The sequence below is a fragment of the Tenrec ecaudatus genome, chromosome 18, assembly GCF_050624435.1.
Source record: "Tenrec ecaudatus isolate mTenEca1 chromosome 18, mTenEca1.hap1, whole genome shotgun sequence".
Classification (NCBI taxonomy): Eukaryota; Metazoa; Chordata; class Mammalia; order Afrosoricida; family Tenrecidae; genus Tenrec; species Tenrec ecaudatus.
The window spans coordinates 44,031,597-44,051,389 of record NC_134547.1 but is presented as its reverse complement, the minus strand read 5'-3'; the positions used below and the strand labels follow the sequence as shown (position 1 = coordinate 44,051,389).

At 33.9% G+C, this 19,793-nt stretch overlaps 1 protein-coding gene across 11 annotated transcripts in view; it reads right to left on the bottom strand.

Annotated features, from left to right (window-relative positions):
* Positions 1 to 19,793, bottom strand: part of CHD9 (chromodomain helicase DNA binding protein 9) — a 261,384-nt gene that overhangs the window by 92,920 nt on the left and 148,671 nt on the right. For all 11 annotated transcript variants that reach the window (XM_075536429.1, XM_075536433.1, XM_075536432.1 and 8 more), the window contains 7 exons: positions 18,644 to 18,755; positions 15,182 to 15,328; positions 14,100 to 14,168; positions 13,964 to 14,019; positions 12,998 to 13,115; positions 7,118 to 7,204; positions 6,744 to 6,881 (listed from right to left, as the gene is read on the bottom strand). In XM_075536429.1, coding sequence (XP_075392544.1) covers positions 6,744 to 6,881; positions 7,118 to 7,204; positions 12,998 to 13,115; positions 13,964 to 14,019; positions 14,100 to 14,168; positions 15,182 to 15,328; positions 18,644 to 18,755 — 727 coding nt within the window. The remainder of the gene's footprint in view (positions 1 to 6,743; positions 6,882 to 7,117; positions 7,205 to 12,997; positions 13,116 to 13,963; positions 14,020 to 14,099; positions 14,169 to 15,181; positions 15,329 to 18,643; positions 18,756 to 19,793) is intronic.

Here is a 19,793-nt window from a genome sequence, read left to right as displayed (position 1 = left end):
AATTGCTTTTAAAATAATGCTAAAAGTATATTCCTATATGATATTATAATAAATTCAACCATACCTTTGAGGAGCAAATTATTTCTACATAAACTCTTCCAGGAAACCAAAGAGGAATGATTACTTCCCAACACATTTTTATAGGGGTATTATTGCCAAAATCAGACAAATAAGTTAAGACAAAACTAAAGACCAATATGCTTCATAAACATAGATGTAAAACTTAACAAAACTATACCAATGGAATATATTATACACAATGGTTAATGTATCATGACCAAATAAAATATACTTCTAGAAGGCTCGTTTAAGTAGAAATCCATTAATATTTATCAATAGACCAAAAAATAAAAATAAAAATGCTAATTTCAACCAAACCAAACTAAACTCAATGCCATTGAGTCAATGCTGACTCACAGTGATCTTCTGTGTGTTTCAAGACTTTGATCACTGATGGGAGTAGAAAGCCCAGTCTTTCTCCGACAGAGCTGCTAGTGATTTTTGCATGGCTGACCATATAGATTACAGGCCAACATGTAACCCCTACCTTACCAGGTCTCTTGTTAATTAAAAAAAAATGTAGAAAATTCGACATATATTCCTGATTTAAAAACTCATTAAAATATGAAAAGAAGAAAACTTAACTCAATAAAAATGCATCTACACACAACCTACACCAAATATCATCATACAAGACTGGATCCTTTCTTCCTAAATTCAGGAGCTAGGTAATAATGTCCATTGTCATTACATCTATTTAACACTGTGTCAGAAGTTCTACCCAGTGCAGTGAAGCAAGTCAAGTGTATTAGGCTGGGTTGTCTAGAGAAACAAATCCAGTGTCACTTATCTATGCATAAGATAGAGTTTTCCATCTTTGTATCACGAATTAATTATATATTGAGAAGGCATCGCAACCTAGTCCAATTCAAGTCCTTAAGTCCAATGCAAGTCCCTAAGGCCCTCCTTCAGACTCAGAAAGCCATGTGTCAGTAATACAGAGTGGTGGTTTCACAGTCATGTAGATCCAAAGTTGGTAGAAACAAGGCAGGGCAGCGTTAGCTCTCAGGGGTAGCAGGCAGCAGAGTTGCAGCAAACAGGAAGGGTGAAGGGGCGTGTGTGGAGGGGAGTGTAGAGAAAGATAGGTAACGAGAGGGGGTGAGTTAAGGTTTCCAGTTTCTTCTTATTAGAAGGCCACATCCCCAAGGAAGTATCATCAAGTTGTGCCCTGATTTACACTTTCATACATCTTCAATTTGACATAAAATCACCTAACTACCATGCAAAGGAAAGTGTCTTTATTCATAGAATGTGATCTTTTTTATGTAGAAAATCTTGCATAATCTCCAAAAGAAAGCTACTAGAACAAGTAATTAGTTTTAGCAATTACTGTTTTGTAAATGTATAAGTCAAATTTATGGAAGAGTAAAGAGTCCTAAAATAGACCCAAATGACTGAAGGTGTGAAGTTGCAAAAGTAATTTAGTTAAGAAAAAATATTTTGTCAACAAATGGTATGGGAATAACTAGATACCATGTACAGGCTATGAACTTTAATCCATACATTGCAAAAAATATAAACATTAAATAAAAAATATATGAATGTAACTTAAAATTAAAATCTCCTAAAAGACAAAGAAAAATTTTGTGATCCCCAGTGATGCAATGATTCAGTGTAAAAAAACCTAACCAAACAACAACAAAAATCCCCCAACCGCCATGAAAACTGGAAATGGGAAGAGGCTGCAACCAATGTCAGAGAAAAATCAATATATTAATTGTGGAACAGAAAACTATTTTGCTCTGTAAATTTTCACCTACACTACAATAAAAAACTTTTTAAAAATTAGAATTGTTTTCATATAAAACATTGTATAAGTTGATGAAATAAGAAATCAGAGTAGGAAAAAACATTTGCAAATCATATAACTGATATCTAATAAAAGATTTGAAGCCAGAATATGTAAATATGTCTCATAGCTCAATGAATTTTAAAAGTCAATTAAAAATGAGCACAATATTTAAATAGTTTACCAAAGAAAAACTAAGGGCAAATATGAAAAGATATTCAACATTAATTATTAGAGAAATATAGGTTATAAAACTACAATGAGAATTCAACAAGCTTTATCACGGACATGAAACAACTAAAACGCTCCCATACTACTGGTGAGAATATAAAATAGTATGACCACTTAGCTATAGATTACCAATTTCTTAAAAAGTTAAGCATACACCAGCTGTTGCATTCCAATGCATTTACTCAATAAAAAGAAGTACATATTATGCAAAGGCTTATGTATTATTCATAGCAGCTTTGTTTTCAATAGTCATAAACAAATGTTCATCAATGTAAATAGATAAAAAATTATAAAACAAAATTTTACAACAGCATACTATTCAGTAGTAAAAAATTAGCAATGATTAATATATGCAAAATGAATCTCAAAATAATTGTGCTGCATGGGAGAAGCCATAGAACAAAAAATAACTTCCAGTGAAATATACAGTTCTTGATTCCATTTACATGAAATCCTAGAAAATGAAAACTAATGGATAGTGACATAAATAAAATCATCAAGTGCCTGGAATGTAGGGAGGAAGAAAGGGGAGATCATGTGATAGACAATGATTATAAACAGGTATAGAATAAATTTAGGGGGTTATTTATTATTTTGATGGTGGTGACATGTCAAAAGTTATCAAACTATATATTTTAAAAATATGCAATTTATTGCACATTACTTCAACCTCAATAAAACTACTTTTAAAAGAATCAAAAATGTAGATGATGTATTAGATATTCTTTGCCAATTTACATATATCTCCATACCATTTTTTATATTTATATTGTTGCTCTCGTATGCCGTTGAGTAGGTTCCAACTCGCAGTGACTATGTTCAACAGAACAAAACATTGACCGGGGCTGCATCAATTTCACAATTGTAGTTATGTCAGAGTCCACTGCAGCAAACATTGTTCAAAACCATCTCATTGAAAGTCTTCCTCGTTTTCACTGAGCCTCTACTGTACAGAGCACGATGTCCTTTTCCAGGAATTGGTCCCTGTATTGACAGCACATACAATCTCACCATCCTAGCTTCTAAGGAAAATTCTGGCTGTATTTCTTCCAAGACAGATTTGTTTGTTCTTCTGGTGGTCCATGGTACTTCAATATTCTTTGCCAACACCACAATTCAAACGCATCAATTGCTCTGCAGTCTTCCTTATTCAATGTCCAGCTTTCACATGCATGTGAGGTAACTGAAAATACCATGGCTTGGTCAGGATCACAGTAGTTCTCAAAATGACATTTGAGTTCTTTAGCATTTTAAAGAGGTCTTTTGTAGCAAATTTGCCTGATGCAACACAATGTTTGATTTCTTGAGGGTGGTTGCTTCCATGAAGGTTGATTGTGGATTTGTGACAATTTCAATCTTTCCTCTGAATATAATGAAGTTGTCTTTTGGTCTAAATGTAATATTTATAATGTGTCGTAACTCACACTGAAGGTTGTAGTCTTTGATCTTCATCAGTAAGCAGATCAAATCCTCTTCCCTTTCAGCAAGTTATGTTACCTTCATATCTAAGGTTATTAATGAGTTTCCTTCAAACCCTGTTGCTGCATTCTTCTTTACATAATGCTATATTCTTGAATTATTTGCTCAATAGAAAAACCGACTAAGTATGATAAAAAGATATAACCCTTACAGACACCTTTCCTGGTTTGAAAACATTCCATATGCTTTTATTTTGTTCCAACGACTGCCGCTTGATTTAGGTATAGGTTCCTCATGAACACAATTAGGCATCTTGGAATTCCTTCTTTGTAGTGTTACCCATAGTTTGTTGTGACCTACACAGTCAAATGCCTTTACATAGTCAATAAAACACAAGTAAACAGTTTTCTGGGATTCTCTTTCAGTCATGACCATATGAAGTCAGCAATGATATATATCACTCATAACACGTCTTCTTCTGAATTTGGTTTGAATTTCGGGAAGCTGTCTAAATATGGATATAACTGTTTTAAAATTATTCAGCAAAACCTTGCTCAAATGTGATGTTAAATGATATATTCTACAACTACCACATTCTGTTGGGTCACTTTTCTTAGAAATGGACACAAGAAGGGATCTCTTTCAGTCTGATTGTCTTCAAAATGTTCTGGCATTGACTAGTGTTTCCTGTGCTTTATGAGTTGGCTGAAACATTTCGAGTATAACTGTCAATTCTTAGAGCCGTCTTTTACTTAGTGCCTTTAGTGCAGTTTAGACTTCTTTCTTCAATAACATTGGTTATTGATCATATGTTACCTCCTGAAGTGGTTGAATGCTTACCCATTTTTCCTGGCACAGTGATAGTGTATTTCTTCCATTTTCTTTTGATGCTTCCTACATCATTCAATATTTCCCCCCTAGAATCACAATATTGTAACTCAAGGCTTACATTTTTTTCTTCAGTTCTTTAAGCATGAAAAATGCAGTGCATTTTCTTCTTTTTTGGTTTTCCAACTTCAGGTCCTTGTATTTTTCTTTACAATAATTTGTTTTATTTATTTGAAAGATAAATTTCTTTTACTTATTTGTTTAAAAGACAAGTTCACATCTTTTGATTTACTTTCACTACTTTATGTTTAAAAGGAAGTTTCAGTGTCTTCCATCGTCTCACTCTGGCATTTTTGCCGCTTCTTGTCTTTTTTTTGCTTTATGTATGATCTTTCTAATGTCAACTCACAATTCATGTTGTCTTCCATCATTAGGGTTTAAGGTGTCAAATCTATTCTTGACATGTTTTCTAAATTCAGGTCATGGGAGACCCTGTTGTTATTTAAAATACTGGTAGCCTAACTTTAAGCATCAAAGCAACACATAAGTTACCACAATTCAACAAACTGCCCATTGGTGGTTGATATTTTTAAGTCAAAGTATTTCTTTTTTTTGTTTTATTTTAGAAGTATATATTAGTTAAATATAATTAACTTAGGCAGGAACTGGACAGATAAATACAGCAATAAGGAATTAACAAAAGGATAAAAAAATTCTTTTAAAAGATAGGAACAAAGCACCATATATATCTATATGTAATTTTCATTAATATATGGTATTATTAATTACTTATTTAAATTTATTCTTTCTTCCTCATTAATAAAAATATTGTGCCATGAATTTATTGTGGATAACTAAGGCATAGTAGATTTGGTAGATTTCCAGATAGGCGGAAAAACAGAATTAAACTATACTCCCAAAACAGTGTTTCTCAAACCATTGGTTAAAATAAATTGCACATCAAGTCTAATTCAGTGCATTTTTCTCTCAGCAATCCAATCACTATTAATATTTTATTAACTTGCATTTGAGTAAAATTTCATTAAACAAATCCTCTACCACCCAGTCAATTCTGATTCATAGCGACACTACAAGACAGAGTAGAGCTGTTCTTTATGTTTCTGTGACTCAATCTTAAAGAGCACAAAATAATTTATTCCCCTGTACCCTCTGTGTGAAATGCTATGTGGATTTGAGCAGCCCATACTGCAGCGCTGTCCTAACCCCTCGGGGTTGTTTTTGCTCTCCAGTGCTCTCTAAAATTTTTAAAGTGCTGAAAGTTATTCTGATGAGCACTTCTGGTTAAGAACCATTGTTTCTGGAAATGGTTTACTTGGTGAGGTTAAATTAATACATAGTACTCCCTCCCCAAATAAAATCATTCTCTTTTATAACATCCCTCACCACATTTATTACTAAACTAATTGCTTTTTCTGTTTCATGGATCAAGGAAAGGCATTTAGAAATAAAAGGAATAGAAGTGAGCAACCGTGCTCTTGGTAATAGTCTTTGGGCATTCATGAAAGAAAAAGTACAGAGAGCAGAAAATAATCACTATTAAAAATATAGTATGCCCCTTTCTGTGGAGCATTTCATTTATTTCCTTCTCTTAATTCAACTATCTCACAGTTATCCTGGCAGCCTTTCTAACACTGGTACTGATCTGAAAGTGATTTCTTCCTGTTTTGTCACAGAAACTTCTATGATCTTATTATATTTGAAAGAAGAATAGTCCAAAGAAAAAAAATCATTAACACATCTTGATGTCAACTTCCTTGGGTTGAATGCCAATAAAGTCGCAAAACAACAATACTGATGTTTTGAAAATAATGGAAGTAAAAAAAAATTTAACATACCTACCAAAGCAAAACAAAACAAAACAAAAAAACCCATATCAATACAGTCTAGTCAATTCAGACTTCTAGTGATCCTGAGGAATAGAGACCTAGTTCAGACAGTTTCTGAGTTTCATCTTTCTCCACCAACCATGGAGTTTAGTAGTCCAATGCTTAAATACACTATGCCAGCAAGGTGCTTCGTAACTTTCCATAGCCTTCTATAATTCTATAGTTTGTGTAGAAAAATTAAAAAACCCATTAAAAGTTCTCTTGGAGGGAATAAACATATAGTCTGTAGTCTGTTAAAAAAAAACCAGAAACTCAGTGTACCCCTGGTGGCTTAGTAGTTAGTTACACATTGATCTGCTAACTGCAAGTCAGTTGTTCGAAGCCAGGGGCTTTATGCTCCCATATAGAGTTTCAGTATGAGAAACTCATGTGGCTGGGGGTCGGGGGATGGGGGGAAGAGCAGTTCTACTCAGTACTATAGGGTCATTATGAGTCAGCCTTGATGGCAGTACCTAATTTTAATAACATTTATATTAAAAATATTTTAATTATTGAAAAAATATTCTTACCAAATGTCTTGTATCAGGCCTTGAAGCTTGCAATTGTTCAAACTCTTCTATTTTTGTAAGATCTACATCTTCTTTTAGTTCCCAAGTACTATCTTCATATGGCAATGAGCACCACTTTATTAAGTAGTAAATAACAGGCTGTAAAAATATTTATTTTTATTGTACAACTTTGAAATAGAGAATAAATAGGGACTAGTTAGATATAGTTTAAATATACTTAAATGGGGATTAAATATAGTCTAAATATACTAAACTATGTCAATAAATAAAATTTTAGAGCTTTTTGATAATTAGCCATTTAAAAATAGTTATAATTTTACTATTTGGACAGTTTCAGATCTTATTTAAATTTGTTTTCCCTCTGAAATATTTACCTCACCAGTATCCTTATCTTCACAAAATGAAACTTCTAATACTCTGTCTACTTCAACATAGTCTGGGTTAAATGGTTCTTCTTCGATCTAAAATTAAAAAGTAATTTAATTGATCTCTGAGAAATAAGTGTAAAGATCACGGTGAAATAAAGACAAATTAATATCTACCCACCAAAAGAAAAAAATTTTTACTCAAGTTTGATTTCAATTAAATATCCAATTAAATAAATGACAAGCATCTCAAAAATATATCAAATTTATAGAATTTTTTTCATTTAGTCTCCAAAGAATACTTAGGATACTTGTATAGATTATATGTGCATGTTATAAACCAAGTAACACTGAGAAATAAGGCATTTCAGAGAAACAAATTACTATAAAGCTATCTTCTTTAAGATGTCCTAGAGTTAGTCTCTGTGCTTTTCTTTTTATACTTTCCTCACATTGTCCTTCTTTCTTTAAAAAGCTATCCCTCTATCTGTTCCCTTCTTTCCCAATGATTCCACAGGTATGGGATAAAAGAGGACTTTTCCCCAGTTTTCAAAACAATTTCTTTCCACTTGAGCCCTTGGTATCAGCTAATTTCCACCCCTCCCTTCATGGTCCCTTGATAATTTATAAATTATTTTTTTCATATCTTACATCGTCTGCTGTCTCCCTTCACCCAGTTTTCTGTTGTACATCCCTCTGAGGGGTTATATGTCAATCATTGTGATGGATTCCCCTTTTATCCCACCTTCCCCCGACCCTCCTGGTATCGCTACTCTCATTATTGGTCTGGAGGGATTTTTCAGTCCTGGATAACCTGTGCTGTGAGCTCTTATTTGTACCAGTATATATATTCCGATCTAGCTGGATTTGTTAGGTAGAATTGGGGTCATGAAAAAGGGGGAGAGGAGGTAAGAAAGCAGTAAAGAACTTGAGGAAAGTTGTGGGTTTCATTGGTGCTATACTGTACCCTGATTGGCCTATCTCTTCCTTGTGGCCCTTTTGTCTACAGGTGGGATTTGGGTTTCCACTCCACCGTCCCCCTCATTCACATCAATATGATTTTTTTATTTTGGGTTTTTGATGCCTAATATGTGATCCCTTAAACACCTCATGATCACACAGGCTGGTGTGCTTCTTCCATGTGGACTCTGTTGCTTTTCGGTAACCTGGCTGCTTGTTTATCTTCAAGCCTTTGAGACCCCAGATGCTCTATCTTTTGATAGTCGGGCATCGTCAGCTTTCTTCACCGCACCTGCTTATGCACCCATTTTGTCTTCAGCGAGTGTCAGGGAAGGTGAGTATCACAGAATGCTGGGTTATTAGAACAAAGTGTTCTTGCATTGAGGGAATACTTGAGTAGAGGCCCAATGTCCATCTGCTGCCTTACTACTTAACAAATAAATATACGTACATAGATCTATGTCCCTATTGTTATATGTAAATGTATTTACATAAATCATATATTGTTTCTGTTTAAAACCCTTCACCTCCTCTTATATGGTGATCAAGTCCACATTGTTTTTTTAAGGAATAAATGGAATTCTAATTTTGCTTCCAGCCTCATCTTTGATACAGGCTTTACAAGTATGAAAATGAAAGTGATTCCTTCTTTCTATTTTTATTTAAATTACAGTTTTTCAAATACCAGAATCTGGTTTTAAAGTCTCCTGGTGTCTTACACATTCTTCATCTCCCTCCTGCCATTCTGCCTCATATTACTAAGGTGATAATCCCTCTCATCCTTGAAAATCTTACTTTCATCAGCTCATTTGGTTTCTTTTTCTCCCTGGCCTAACTTCTAAATAGTGTATCCAGGCTTCTTCTTTTAATATCTGTACCATCTTAACTTTCCCCTAAGTCACATATTTTGTTGCAGAACACATGGCCTAACATAGGAGTGGTACCATGGTCCTTGTAGAAAATCTGCATAGTTCCTATTTGATGTGCCTGGTTAGAAAGAGCAATCTTCATGAAAAAATAAAATTAGTTAAATACTTCTAAAATCTTCAACTCTCCAGGAACTTCTAATTATCAGAGTGTGTAAGCACATATTTTTGAGGATTCATTAACTGATAGGTTATTAGAATAATTAACATCTCCAGCTCTTGCAATTGATAATAGCAAGAGAGTAACAAAAACTTCATGGTGAAGAATTCTAGAAGTCACCACCTTGAACTAGTGATGAAAGTTATCACCACAAATGAAAGAGTAAATATATATCATATCCTTTCAAATATAATTCATGCCTCACTTCTAGATTGTTCTTTTTAAAAATGTAAAATCTGAAGGTAATCATGAGGTGTATCAGGCAACCCCCTATAAAATAAACAAATGTTCGTCATGAAATAAAAGAAACCATGAATAGCCTTCCAGATTAAAAGAAACATGACAACTAAGTGTAACCTGAGGTCCTGGACTGGATTAGGGACAAGAATACACACACAAACACATATATACATTATCTTTTACTATAAAAGACACTACCGGAGACCAGAAGAACTAGATGGTGCCTAGATGCCAATACCAATCATTATGTCTAGGGGCATAATGAAGGTCCCAGATAGAAGGGGAGAAAAAAATGTAAAACAAGACTGAAATTACTGAAAAGATATCAGACTTAACGAAGAGACTAGAGGAGTGGTTCTCAGTCTTCCTAATGCCGGGGCTCTTTCATACAGTTCCTCATGTTGTGGTGACCCACCAACCATAAAATTATGTTCATTGCTACTTCATCACTGTCATTTTGCTACTATTATGTATCAGGAAACACCTGTGAAAGGGTCATTCAACCCCCAAAGGTGTTGCAACCCACAGGTTGAGAACCGCTGGACTAGAGAAATCTCCAAGTATACTGCCTTGACCTTGAAGTTACTTTTATAGGTTATAGCATTTAGCCCCCCCAAACTATTAAAATAAACAATATCACCTATTATTAAGGAGTTCCCTCTTACACTATCAACTACATGAGACCAAATGGTCAACATTTACCTACCGTAACGATTAGAAGGCAAAAAGGGGAAGAAAAATTAGATGACTGGAAATGGAAAGAGTGAAAATCATGAGCATTCTAACAGTATAAAGCCAGTAAACAGGAGCACAGACAATTTGTACAAAAATTATTAAAGGGTAACCTAATTTGCAGTACAGACTTTCATCTAAAAGACAATAAAAACAATTTTTAAAAGAATTAGAACAATAAAGAAATGTGAACAAGGTATCTAAATAAGATAACTACCATATCAATGTTACTTTTATCATGTAAAAGAATGTTTTTATTTTTAGGAAATAAATACTAAAGACCCTATAATTTATTTTCAAATGGTTCGTTAATAAAAAAAAAGGGTGTCTACAGGGGACAACACTGGAAACACAGTGTGGGAATTCTGCCCGATCTTATCCCACCACAGCAAGGCAAAACACTAAGGACGTGCAACAGAATAGCAAGAGGAACAGAGTAAAGAAGTCCCCAGGGAATACAAAAAAGGGACTTCGGGCCAGGGCCATGGCTTAGCACCCATCAGATTCGACCGGAAAACTCTCCTAAAGGCCAACAGTCCTGGAACTAACTACAGCTTTTCTTTTTTTGTTGTTCTGTTTTATTTTGTCAGTGGCTTTTTGTTTTCTTTTGTTGCTTGGGTATGCTGTGTCTTGTTTTTGTGCACATTATTATATCCGTAGGTCTGTCTAAATAAGTTAGACTGGATGAACAATCTGGAGGAGAAAACAATGGGACTGACAGTTTTGGGGGGACATGAGAGAGGGGGAGGTCGGGGGAAAGGTAGTGGTGTTAACAAACCCAGGGACAGGGAACAACAAGTGATCCAAATAGGTGGTGAGGAGGGTGTGGGAGGCCTGATAGGGCATGATCAAAGGTAATGGAACTAAGAGGAATTGCTGAAATTCAGGAGGGGACTGAGCATGATAGTGGGACAAGAGGAAAGTAAAAGGAAATAGAAGAAAGAACTGGGAGGCAAAGGGTACTCATAGAGGTCTAGATAAAGACAGGTACATATGCAAATATATTTATATATGAGGATGGGGAAACAGATCTATGTGCATATATTTATAGGTCTAGTATTAAGGTAGCAGAAGGACATTGGGCCTCCACTCACGTACTCTCTGAATGCAAGAAGACTTTGTGCTATTAAACTGGCATTCCATGATGCTCACTTTCCTGACACAATCGTTGAAGACAAAGCAGGTGCATAAGCAAATGGTGAAGGAAGCTGATGGAGCCCGGCTGTCAAAAGATATAGCATCTAGAGTCTTAAATACTTGAAGGTAAACAAGTAGCCATCTAGCTCCGAGGCAGCAGGGCCCACAGGGAAGAGGCACACCAGCCTGTGTGATCATGAGATGCTGAAGGGATCAGTTATCAGGCATCAAAGAACAAAACATCTTATCATTGTGTGCTCACCTCCCCAATAAGGATCGCTGAAGACAAATGTGTGCATAAGCAAATGTGGTGAAGATGTTGATGGCACCCAGCTATCAAGAGATATAGCATCTGGTATCTTAAAGGCTTGAAGATAAACAAGCAGCCATCTAGCTGAGAAGCAACAAAACCCACATGGAAGAACCACACCAGCCTGTGTGATCACAAGGTGTTGAAGGGGTGAGGTAACAAGCATCAAAGAACAAAAAAATTGTATCATTGTGAATGAGGAGGACAGCAAAGTGGGTCGCGGGGAGGAGATGAGCTAGTCAGTGTAGCAACAATGAAACATACAACTTTCCTCTTGTTCCTAAATGCTTCACCCCCTCCGCCCCCCTCACTATCATGATCCCAATTCTACCTTAGAAATAGGAAATGGAAACACAAGGGAATCCAGGATGAATGATCCCTTCAGGACGAGTGGTGAGAGTGTCGATACCAGGAGGATGTAGGGAAGGTGGGATAGAAAAGGGGAACCAATTATAAGGATCTACATGTAACCTCCTCCCAGGGGGATGGACAACAGAAAAGTGGGTGAAGGGAGATGTCGGACAGTGTAAGATATGACAAAATAATAATTTATAAATTATCAAGGGTTGATGAGGGAGTGGGGAGTGGGGAAGGAGGGGGAAAAATAAGGAGTTGATGTCAGGGGCTTCAGTGGAGAACAAATGTTTTGAGAATGATGAGGGTACGAATGTGCAAATGTGCTTTACACAATTGATGCATGTATGGACTGTGATAACAGTTGTATGAGTCCCCAACAAAATAATTTTTAAAAAAATGGCTGTGTGGAAGAGATAGTGTCAGAGAGAGAAAACAGAGAAGGAATGAAGAAAAATAATAAAACTTTAGTGGTAAATGGTTATTAGTGGGAAATCTGATTCAAGCATATGTGAATTTTTTAAACTATTTTGTGGGTTGCTAAGGCTAAAAGATGGCCTTAGCATTCTCCTGTGGAGGTCTGTAGGCCTGAACCTCTGACTTTGTAATTAGCAGTGCAATGTTTATCTGACAGCGCCACCAGGGCTCCTCTAGAGAAATTAATAACTTTTTTCCAATGCCGCTGTATACGTCACACACACACCCACCCCCCGCACACACGATAGAGAAAATATGCAATACTTTATATGCTGAAAAATCTAATTTCCTACTTGTCACTTATCTCTCCTCTAATGAAAAAGCTTTCATAAAGTTTTGTTTTGTGAAATTAACATGTCTGCATGTATCCAAACTTAAAAATACAAGTGTTATTCACTATTTTGAATTATCACTGCTACTATTTAAAAGTATTTTTTCCAAAAGAGAATTTACAGAGAAAAAACTACCATATGCATGCATGTAGTATTTATACACTGGTATTTAAACTGATAAAATTTTGGAGCTTAGGAATTAAATGAATAATACTTAGTAGAATCTAACATGTAAAAGCTCATTTATTAGTTTTTTCTTACGTCTGAGAAAAAATGTGCTCTTTGTGCTTGTCTCAATTTAAATCGTTTGATTTTTTGCTGAATCCTTTTATCTTTCAAAAGTTGTTCTTCTGTAGCCCATTCACAGTGAAGGTAGGAGCTAAAATTTCATAAAACACAGTATGTTAAAATTGTAATAGAAAACCATGCTATGATTTTGACACTTAATTTAATCATAATATCCAGTACAAGATTCTATATTCAACTTTATAAATAGGTATCATTTTACTTAATAGATTCCCATATAATCTAACAATAAATAATTCTTGTGATAATTTCACTCTCTGAGGACTGCAGTATAAATGTCTGTCATTTTCCATGAGCCAACTGAGTCATCAGGAGATAGCACAATGTGAGTTCATTTCTTTACTGCAAGAGTTTTGTTGTGATCAGTAAAATGGATTTATTTTGAATCTAATTTTATTTGAACATTCTCTTTAACTGAAATTTAAAAAGTTGGAAAACATTTAAAAAATAATGAATTTTTTTTCACAATTAACAATACCTATGAATTAATTCACTATGCTCAGGATTTAATGTTTTTGTCAAATCATCATATGATATAATAACCTAAGGTTAAAAAGGTTTTTAACAAAACAAATAAAATATGAAAAGCTAATGCTACATCTAGAACAAACAATGCATACAATTTGTAAAAGCATATATTATGATAAAATTCCTGCATTTTGATATGTTTAGTGATTAATGTTTCCTGAAAGAAAAAGCATTCTATTTTGGCATGTTATTGAATACTTTTTCACCTTTATTTTTCCCCACTCTTTTAACGATTTTTAAGCTCAAACAATACTAAGATTTAACATTTTATATAATACAGACCTAATTTTAAGTAAATAGGTAAAAAAGAAAAAAACTCAATTTTAAGTAAATAGGGTAACTTTATATTGAAATCAACATATTGCTGTTACTTATTTTCTAACTCATACTTACTAATTCTTATATTTTACAAAAAATTCTTCTGTATCAATCATCACTCCAGAGGATAGCTAAAAAATAAAATAAATAATTATGACTCTTTAAATAAATCATGGAGTATAAATGGAATATATAATATACCATTACTTACTTCCTTTTTCACAGTTCTAGAAGATAATATTTTGTCCACAATTGCAGCATCTTCTTCACTGGGATTCTCCTAAGGGAAGAAGTGAGAGAAAAACAAACAAAGCAAAAACATAATGGAGCACATTCAGAAAACTTGTTTTGCTGTCATAGTGTGTATTTATACATATGCTAATAAAACATTTATTTAGTGCATGTGTAAGGCAATCTGTTAAATTACAGGAATATAAATATTGAAAAACCATAACAATATTGTTGCTACTGCCCTCATCATAATTTTTAGTATCAAACAAGAGGTTCAAATTATTCATGGAAATGTGAAATTAAAACATTAAGAATTATTCTTTTGGAAAAAAAATAAAAATGATCCTAGGGTACTACATACTTTACTCATTGAAACAATACTATAAGTAGTATGAAATAGATGAGGAAACCAAGGCTAGAGACGATGAGTCCTTGCCCAAGGCCTCATTAAGTAGCAGATAAGTGGTTGGCTTACAAAGAAATTAAGGAGAATTAAAATAATTTTTGAAGTAGAAAATTGTATATGAATAGGCATAAAAGTGGAAAAACTTTGGCATTCAGGCTACTACTTTCAGAAAGTTAGAGAACTGAGTGCTTGCAGACAAGTAGAGTGGTAAGAGACGAGACCAGAAAAGTCAGAAACTGTGTTCAGGCATTGCTTTCAGAAAATGACTGGGAGTGTTTAGCATAGTAATCTGATCAGACTACTAATTTAGAACAAAATATGCAGAGTTGACAAATTAGACAAAGTAAAGGAAATTGAGAAGCTGGATCCTTAAGTTTCTGGTTTGGATTCCCATAATAAGAAGTCCAAGTTTTAGAAGGAAAGACAATGAAAGAATTTATATTAGCTTAAAATGTTTATAGTCATAATCCAAAATGTATCTTTTTTTTCCTTCTTTTACATTTTATTAGGGACTCATACAACTCTTACCACAATCCATACATATACATACATCAATTGTATAAAGCACATCCATACATTCCCTGCCCCAATCATTCTCAAGGCATTTGCTCTCCACTTAAGCCCCTTGCATCAGGTCCTCCCAAAATGTATCTTACCACAAATAATTGTAAGGGCTGTTCACCAGGTAAAGAAACTGAATTCTTTTTTATTTTCATAGAACTTTTAACTGCTTCTTCACACTGTTTCCCTTCTGCTGCTTCTCCATATCTTTTTCTTTTAATTTGTCGATTTGATCTTCTTTTCTGTAATGAATCATAAGGATTAGATTTATATTACTTATTTGGAAGGAAAGATTTTAAAAGCAATTATTCTCCAAATTGACAATTCTGTCAACTTCTAAAAATTTTATTCAGCTATCATATTTTCTCATATTTTTCTTTTAATAAACAGAAATTATGATTTCTCCTTTGCCACAACAGGTTTATAGTTGTCCTAGAACTTCACTTCCTGAAATTTTAAATAGAAAGATTAGGATTGCTTTTATTACTTTCCTTTGATTAAAAAATGTTTGTGTTATTGAGCTATTGTACAGTTTGAGCAATATAGATTTTATTAGTAATATCCTATTGCTTTTAAATGACTGTCAAGAAGAATAAAGAGACAACTATGTTATTTAAGTACTTCACTGTTTAGGTAGCACATATTTCCAACTATTAAACACTTCAAAAAACCCCCAAAAACAACACTTTCCGTTTTTGTCTAAATATTAGGTGAATATTGGCTAAATAATTAACTTGGAGCACAATCCTAGAAGAATTAAATAATATTTGTTACAAAATTGATTTTAAAACAGACTATGCAAAATTAAATGATATAGTCTTTTAAAAGATTACAAAAAAGTATTAAGAATACCAAATAATCTGATTTGAAAGAGGAAACTAATTTTACTAGTTTTCTTTAAAAATAGAAAAAATTCCAGCATAAAGCAGAAGTAAACCATTTCAAAACTATTATATGCAAGTAGCATTTTAAAATGATCTAAGTCATTTCAAGCCAGGAAATCAAATACACATGGTTTTACTTACCACCCTAATTATCTTAATTTTTCCAGAAATTTCGTGTTTTGAGAATTAAAAAGAAAAAACTACTTATCTTTTGTCACCAACACCCATCCCCCCAAATATCATAAGTTGCCTTTAAACCCCCAATCACGTCATATTTACTGCCCACCCCTCCCCCCACAGCCGATCTCTTGGGTGGAAACATCAGAGACATAGCTCTTTATTTGGTAAATCCAGCCCCTTCTTCTTTTTAAAATCCATTCTCTTCCATATGTTTAATACTCTCCCCACCCCTCAAAAAATGGAATCAGCAAAATAGCCCTACTAATCTTCTATTGTTTTCTGATGATGATTTATATATAGGAGGTTTTAAATGAACTCTAAAGCTAAGACAAAAGTGGCTTAGTGCAGCAGTGTTAGAACAGGCTGTTACTTGCAATTTGTGAGGTTGGTGTAGTGTTGAACAACCTGCCTCTGCTCCTTTCTCCTAGTAGTGGGACAGTGAGAGAAGGGCAGGCACTAATATGGTCAGTTCAGTCAATGTGGCAGACAAATCCAGGCCTCCTATAGAATGCTAACTCAAATTAACACTAGGTCCAAAGAATGTTTAAAATGCTACCATCCAGATCTAATGTTTAAAGACAGTTTAAAATAGCCAATTTGTTATTCTACCAATAACATGTATGATCAATGTACATAAGTATTCTAAATAATGATGTTTGGGAATAATAGAGTACTTTTTTAGAAGGCACTGCTAGACATTTTCAATATTATAATTACAGTCACTATGCCATCTATGAGTACTTTGAAACAAGTAGCCTACAAGACTCTTGAATTCATAAAAGTACACACTCAGAATGAAGGTCACATATAGTAAACTGATCCCTCACTTAACTGATTAAAGTCCATGAGTCATGAAACTAAGAGGTGATTCTTTATCGCAATTACATTCCCCTAATGTACACAGCGACAGAGTAATGCCCAATAAGCGTCCCTCTCAACAACTACCCTGTCTCTTGTGTAGCACCGCCACTAGTCTAAAAAGATAAAATCTGATTAGACGTCCATACTTTGGCCAATGTACTTTTCTAGGTCATTTCTTTTATAATGGTATTCAAAGTACAACTGGAAATAGGGGAAAATGCTCTATTCTAATTTCTTATTTCTAGCTTTTTTTCTTATGTTTTAAGGCTTTATAAAATAAGCCCACAGAGGTCAGAAACACTACGCTTTTAAATGACTAATATTTCATAAGCATATCACTTATAATGATCCCAGTGTATTCTGCTACAGGTGGATTTTCATTATATTTTTCACAAGTTCTTTAATGAGATTAAAGTAACAATATTAAGTACCATATGTACATCTTTAAAACTTAATTTTCAAGCCTTCAGATCTGGAACATTAATTGCTGTTGAACATTACATGGACCTCTTCACCATATATATTACAAAGCACCTAAGTGTATCAATAATATGGTTTTACAATTGTTTACTATAAAATATATCTTTCCTTCTCTTTCTCTCTCTCTCTTTTTGGTGTGTGTTAAAGCAAGGAAATAGGACAAAACAACCTAATGCTATACTAAAAGCATGGAAAAATGTGCAAGTTAACCTATTCTATTGTTTGATTGTATGGTATTTACATAGTGGAAAAATGGCCAGCATTATTCTAGTAAAATTTAAACTAGTTTTTCTCATGTGGAATAAGTTAACTTTATGTTTGTCTAAGTTAAAGATAACATATGAAGAAAAAGCCAGGCCATATAATATTAGGAGCTTTGGTCACTGCCCTTACCTCAACTCTTGCAGCAGCCCAGGAGCCTTGAGCCACTACTCTCCCATTGGATAAGAAGCTGCATAAGGAAGAAGAAAGGCCATTCAGGGGCTTTCTGGCCCCATAATCCAACAAATGCCACCACCCCTTCGGCCTACTGTAATACTTTAATTATTAGAGATCAGAGGGTGGCCTGATTTATTATGACCTTCACTATCTAAATTTTTCTAACTTCACAGGATTTTTTTTTTTGAAAATCCACCTATTAAAAAATAAAAGCAAAATGCAGACTATTTATGTCTTGGTGAGGACATTTTGAGTATAGCTGGCTAACTTTTCTTTGACACAAGCATATGAAAGTAATTATCTCTAAGAATGATTTAATCCATTTGCCTTGTCATTTGTATGTGATTTAAAAAATTAGTATTTCAATCATTAAGTTAATTCAAAGCACTCTACAAGTGCAAGATAAGATCAGTAGATACTTGGTCATGCTAAAAGTCATCTGGGATTTTAGATTGTTACTTAAACTCTCTCAGGGGTTCAGTTTCATTATTTTAAAATGAGGGACTTGGAAAAGATAATGTTTCCTCCCAGGTCTAACATGGTACACATGGTAATAATACTAGGACCATATTTTAGTAATGCTGTCCTATAAATTCTATAGTAAAATAAAATAACCTGTAAAGACTAACCTAGTATAATTATCCATAAGGCAATTTATACTACCTAAATAATTCTAACAGTGCTTCATTTCTCAGAAAAACTTTGAATACTCACTTGAGAGTCCTCATCTTTCAATACATGCTGTGGCTTCTGCTCGCTATCAGATATTTCATCTGAAGAATCATTTTTTCTTTTTTGTTTCTTACCCAATGTAATAATGAGTTTACTGTTTTGAGAGAGAAAGAGTAAACAATTAGAACTCTTCACATTTTCCCCCATATTTTGGTCAAGTGAAAAAGGCCAAGACAAACTTTCTTCCACTTTATATTAATTGAATGTCCAACCAAAGTTATAATCAAATAAAATTAATAGTATTTAAAACCATAAACTCTTTCTTATAGAATGAATAGAAACTAATACTACAGTTCATATATTCCTGAGCATAGAAAGACAGTCATTTTATTTGTTAGCCTTAATATGAAAAAAAATTCATGAGAAAAATGTCAGGTGATATAACTATTTAATAAGAAGAAAAATTATTTTTGTTGTTGCTGTCCTATAGATTTATAATAATGGGTTTTCCCCTTCTACCTACCCCATGTTAAATTCTCATTCCACTTATTGTTCTCAAATCACCAATAAAAGATTCTACTTCTGTCTACTCCTATAGCAGTTTTCTCCTTACTTAAAATTATTTAATAATTGTTCTTTAATTATCTCAGTTATGTTAATACTTAGCTGTACCATGTAGTCTAAAACCTAAGATTTTCTTATGTTCACCACAGTATCTAGATGTCATTAATAATTATATTTGTACATAGAAAGACATATAAACAAGTCTCTATCGCTGACTGAAAATAAGAGTGTCCCTGTCAAACCTTGGGAAAAAATGGGGCTTTCTACTCCCATAAAGAGTTACAGTCTCAGAAACTCACAGGGGCAGTTCTACCCTGTCCTACAGCGTCGCTATGAGTCGGCATCAACTTGATGGTGGTAGTTTGGTTTTGGTATCAAATCTCACATAAGCTGAAATGGCATAAAGTATACACGCAACTATTATTTGCTTATATGGTCAACAGTCCCAGTCCCTATCCTGAAAGTACTGCAGTCATGACTGTCAGAGTACTATCATGGCTAAAATGCTACAGTACACAGGAGCACAGGATGCAATATAAAGGAAGAATGACTTGATTCCACTGTGAAACAAAAGAGGCTTTGTAGAAACAGTTTGACATTTAACTTGAATGATGAGGATTTTAACCGG